Below are 6000 nucleotides of genomic sequence, written 5' to 3' on the forward strand. Positions count from 1 at the left end.
AATTTAACATACATGGTCTACAAATAGATCAGTTAGCTGTTAGTTAATAATTCGTTCAGTTTTATTACCCATTAATAATATTTTATAGGTTTTTACGGGTGAATTAGAAAAAAATACGCAAGAAATAAAGTGTTTATTAAACACAAAAGTATTGTTTTTTATATCCACAAATCATTTGTGCATAAAAAATACAATGCATTAAAATAATCAATAATATTGTTTTTGCTGCTTTATTTAAAACAACTAAGAATTCTGTACCAAGAAGTTGTAAGGTTTTGACTATAATAAAATAAATTATCAAGTAAACATTAATTTAATATGTAGAATCACAAAACAATTATTTATAAGGCTTTATGTATATTTGTACATATGTTTAAGTACATATAACAATTGCGTATAAATTATATTTATATCGCTTTTCCGCTACAGGATTTAAAAGCACATAAGCTTCTATATGACTAAAGAAACCCTCTTTTGGAAGGCTTTATTTATTTTTTTCAAACGTTTTTTATACTACTTAAATGAAATATAAATATTGCTAATACGCGTAACGCAATAATAATAATTTGGAAGCTCTTTAACCTTTTATAAATTGAAAATTGTTATTTTCGTTTATATACATCAATTTTTCCGTAAAAATATTTTTCATTCGGCACTCCCCTGAAACTAACCGCGCATAATAAAACAAAAGGGTAGGGCTACCAAAGGATGGTGTTGATTTTTAATACCGTCATGAATAAACTGAACAACTCCCTACCCCTGCTTTAAGTGTAAGGGTGCTTCAGACGGAAAAAAACGTTAAAATTTGTGCGCAAAAATCTGACGAATTTATTTTTTCGTTACGTGAATGGTTAATTGCTTTTGTTTTATTTTTAAATACTCTTTGCTTTTTATGTGTTTTTATGTTTACGCTATAAGTATATGCATGCATAATATGATTAATTCGGTAGAGAATAAAAACCTTCAAGAGCGTGACTTTTCACTTATGCTGTGGCATTATTTTAGCATGACCTGCTTCAAATGTCTCACGGTAAGACGTTGCAGGGTCAATTGGCACTCTTTTAACACATAAACAGAGGCGAGTAATGTGCAGAAAATAACGAATAAATTCACAAGAAAAACACTACATTAATTGAGGAAGAAATCATACAAAATAAACCGTACATTCATGTTTAAGTTTAATTTAAAAACATCTATGTGAAAGATGAATGAACAATTCTAGAGCTTTATATATTAAAAAAATACTTTGTTTATTATTATTATTTTTTAAAAATATATTTTTTTAATTAGAGAAAAATGTAATATATACATTTAAAAAGTATAAACGAAACGACAAATTGCTTATGAAAATCTGGTAAGAGCTTGGCTTTATAAAATTGTTCTATGATGAGTAATGAATGGAATAAGCTTTCTTTTTATTTGATCGAGGATTGAATGCATGTTAAATAGTTGAAAAAGTTCCTTTTTTTTATTAAAAACTTCTCAAGTAAAAGAAAACTCGCAACCAAAGCAATAGTAACCCAAGAGATGGCTAAATATTATAGTATTAAAAGCAGTGAATGGTAATATATATTAATTTATAAAAAGAAGTTTGTTCTTTTTTTACATTTATAATTCTACGTTTTATTTCCCTAATTTGTAAGATCATATTTTTTTAACATATTCATTGAATCAAAACAAAATTAAATTTTGTTTAACTTACAAGAATTCATTACTTACTTACATTTACTTATTTATAAATTGCAACAAAAAATTATATAAATCAACGCCTATGTATATTTTGATATGCAGTTAATATTATATATTTAACATATAAATATGTATACTTAAAAATATCATTTATGCTGAGAAAATTGAAAATTTTCTCTAACTGATCCACAAATTCACAAAATTCGATCCACAAAAAGGATATTAAATAGTGTATCGAAAATTTCAGACTGTTCGCTATCTATCGACACCTGATAAGTTGTTTAATAATTATTCACAGATATATTCACAATTACAGATCAAAAACACGGGTTTCGTCCGCGTCATTCCATGGTCATTGGCGGTGACAATAATGATAAAAAATATCGCTTTGAACAGTTTATATCAAAATGTTTAAAGACCAGTGTAAGATTTATAATTCCAGTATTGATTTATTTAAAATATAAATTTGTAATTCAACGAATATTTTGCATAGTACAGAATATAACCAAAATAGTAGTTTAAATCCCATTTAAACCATATTTACTAGGGTAATTTAGAAATTCTGTTCAAAGGGATATAAGAGATTCACTTATATTTAAATTATTCCTAATTTAAATAGATTATGATTGCTTAAAGAAATCAGTGTCTTCGTTTGCCAATTATAACAGTTGACAACAGCTGTTTTTTAAATAATAAAAGTTTCATCATATAATTTGAAAACAGTCGATGACAATTGAAGCATTTGGAAAGGAATATTCTATCACGTATGATATTGGTTCAAATCCATATTTTATAAAAGCGAAATTATATCTTAAAATGAATAAAAAAATTTTTTTAGCTAATAAGAAGAAAATAATCTAAACAAATTATAATTTGATAATAGCAAACAAAAATCTTTTGGATAGTTTTCTTTGGTTTCATTCCAACAAGACTATCATTTTTTAATGATGTAGAAGAAGAAGGTTGGTAATTCATTTTCAATTTTTAAAAAGTCAATATGAAAAATTGTGAGACTACCGAATCCAAAGACAGTTTGGTGTTAAGCGATACATTAAAAATTCGTACTGCAATAGTGTCTCTGCATTTTTTCTGTGAATACATTTTTTACGTATTCAAATGTATGCGAGGGAGAAGCGATACATGCGCGTAAGAATATTCTTTGTCTCGCTTGTTCTTGTTGAAGCGGCAATGCTCATTTCAAGGTTTTTAGTTTGTGTTATATCCGGCTATAAAAATAAATATTTCGGCCCATTTCGCACAAAATAAATAAAAAAATAATATATATGTAATATCACATTGTGTTAGTTCAGCGTCCGCGTGTTTTGGATAAAAAGTGAAAGCTGTGACGTACACTGAACCTATGTGTTTTTAATTTTTATCTTTTCGGAAGATCGGAATTTGTGATTATCATATTATTATAATTTAGATTTATTATATATATTTTCTTAATCTCACGGATATTCATCGTGATGAATAATTAAAAAAAATTAAGCTAGGTCATACATAGTTACGCCTATAGATTCTAAGCTGTTATAATAGTTGTATATTGTATTTACCCTATTGTAACACACCGGACTAACGCCTGTCATGTTGGGACGTATGATTTTAAAAAAATAAACAAATATGGACTACCGTTTTAATATCAAATTTGAGTATAAAAATCCTTGCTCGTTGCGAATCTCTCGATTTCGACTTTTTGCTTACATGGAATGCTTTTATATAATAGTAAAAGAACGGATGATGCAAATAAATTTACAATTAAAAATCTAATTAGTTGATTTTCTAACTGTAACATATATTTTCCTGACACGTTCAACACAAAGGAGAAAGGAAAAATATGACATGTTTGCACCTCGAGCTTTTATATAAATTGATTTAAATACAATATAAATACGTTGTATATATTTTTGCGTATTTTAAATATTTTATAATATACAAATATATTGTATATTTAATACTTTTATTATTATAAATCAATTCAATAATAATATTACAAATATTCTTCTGGATTGAAAGCTCCACTTTAAATAGAATGTGCCGGATTTGTTTGTATCGTAAAATACATAAAACAAAGTTACCGAAGAAAGTGGTTTTGCAATAACATTTATTCGAAATTGTGAGATCGTTACTGAGTTAACGGAATATATACAGAATAAGGTTATCACATATTTATAGAAGTCGATTTATGGTTATTTTCCATTTCGTTATAAATCATCGCTTCGAATCATTCGAGTCATTTCATTCACATACAATAATAAATAATAAATTTTCAACAAAAGTCAGCCATTTACAAACTTTCTCCACAGCACGAAATTATATTTGATTATTTATTTTATTTATTATTTATATTTCAGGGCGACAGCGGTGGTCCACTGGTGCTGCAAAGGTCAGACGGTAGGTGGGAACTTGCCGGAACAGTTTCTCACGGGATCAAGTGTGCCGCGCCCTACTTACCAGGTGTCTACATGAGAACCACCTTCTACAAGCCCTGGCTTCGGAGCATCACAGGAGTTCATTAAGCAGAAGCCGTTAACTCTAGATATGTAACTTTTATATAAAAAGTAAACGAGCAACGAGATCATCTCACATGCGACAACCATGCTATGAGTAGAGAAGAGCATTTGTGCAAAAGTTTTACATCACTTCAATTTATACCAATTTTTTTTTAACTTTTATTGAAGTGTATCATTATGTGATATATATATATATAGATATGTCTGCATTTTAAATTAATAATTAATAACAAATTGTAAATTATTTAATTTAATTCGATGACTAGAAAAGATATTTAAATGAATAGTTAAAAATACATGGAGATCGAGTGCAAATAATTTTTTTTAAATAAACAAGTTTTTAATACTTATATTTCATTAGCTGCTAAATAGTGCTAAATTTTCATAAAATTGTTTGACAAAGAAATAGAAAAAGCTTTTAAAAAGCTTGCGTTTATAATTAGTTTCCGTAGCGTAAAATATTTGTAAAAAAAAATATCAACCGTTTGTGCTAGTATTACTAAGTAGCTTTTTTGTTTATTATAATGCTGCTATGTTCTATAAAAATTAACTGCATTATAATTAACTTTGTCATTAACAGTTCATGTGATATTAGTATTCAAATGTAACTTGTTTTATTCTTTCAAATTGTATGCGACTTACTTTAGCTACATAACATTAATATTATAAGTTTTTCCTTAATGCGGGGAAAAATGGATACTATATTAAATTTTTTTTAGGATAGTGTAATATCGGTTTATTGGGTAATTGGATAATTAATAGACATCATATAAACATTGTTGTATTCAACAATATATAAAGCGCTCTAGCGACCTGTAATTTGTATTATATATATACAATTTTAAAATTATACAATATTTCATGGTTCACTATTCATATTTGGAAGGTGAGAAATAATTATAATAAATTTGGAAATATCTATTTAAATTATAATCTTGACTGGTTCTACATCATAATTTAATTATTTTACACTATAATGAAAATTAAATCTCAAATTTAATATTAACGCATTAATTTAACACTTAATAATCATCAATCATATTTATCAAAAATGTAATCCATTTTTCTCCATGTTAAAGGAAAAGCTAGTTTACTGCAATATAATCCATTCTCAAACTTGCTTTCTGTTGTCAAATAGATATATTGCTTCTTTTGGAATATAAACTTGAACCAAAATCGATAAACATTTTAATATGTTAGTTATTTATATATTCAATTTAATTTCAGGTCACATTACATGAGCGAAATATAATTACTTTCTAGTGTTTCTCATTTCTATATAATATAAAATTCGAGATTTTTGCGTTATATCAATGTTGAATTATTGTATTAATTTGTTTTATATTACATTCTATAAAGTAGACGCTTGAAAATACAATAACAATAAAATTGCAACTGATTTACAGATAATGTAGCAAAAAAATAAAGCAATGATTACTCTTATTAGAAATGAACATTTAAAAGTATTTTGAAGTGAAAATATATATAAGATATATTGTAAATACTTTAAATAACCCATTAATATTATTGTATTAATCCTAATAATAAAAAATAATATTTAAGTCAAAATAATGTAGTCGACCGAAAAAAAATTATGTTAAAATGAAAAATTGCGAGTGTGCCAATTTTTTTTAGTCTTAGAAAATTTGTTATTAGCAATTAATTGATATTGTATAGTAATTTATTGGTAATTTTAACTAATCGTTTTCTGTACATATGTTTCCATGACCAGCTATCGACTGCCAGATACCCTACTTATTATTATTATTGCGACGTGGATATGCAATTGTGATATGTG

At 26.3% G+C, this 6000-nt stretch overlaps 1 protein-coding gene across 1 annotated transcript in view; it reads left to right on the forward strand.

Moving 5' to 3' along the window:
* Nucleotides 1–5629, forward strand: part of flz (transmembrane serine protease filzig) — a 42397-nt gene extending 36768 nt beyond the window's left edge. The window contains exon 8 of the mRNA XM_088205832.1: nucleotides 4044–5629. Within this exon, the coding sequence (XP_088061958.1) occupies nucleotides 4044–4208 (165 nt within the window). The 3' untranslated portion in view covers nucleotides 4209–5629. The remainder of the gene's footprint in view (nucleotides 1–4043) is intronic.
* Nucleotides 5630–6000: the final 371 nt, after the last annotated feature.

Source organism: Plectrocnemia conspersa, unplaced genomic scaffold (genome assembly GCF_051122295.1).
Source record: "Plectrocnemia conspersa isolate PC_06_02 unplaced genomic scaffold, ASM5112229v1 ptg000002l, whole genome shotgun sequence".
Classification (NCBI taxonomy): Eukaryota; Metazoa; Arthropoda; class Insecta; order Trichoptera; family Polycentropodidae; genus Plectrocnemia; species Plectrocnemia conspersa.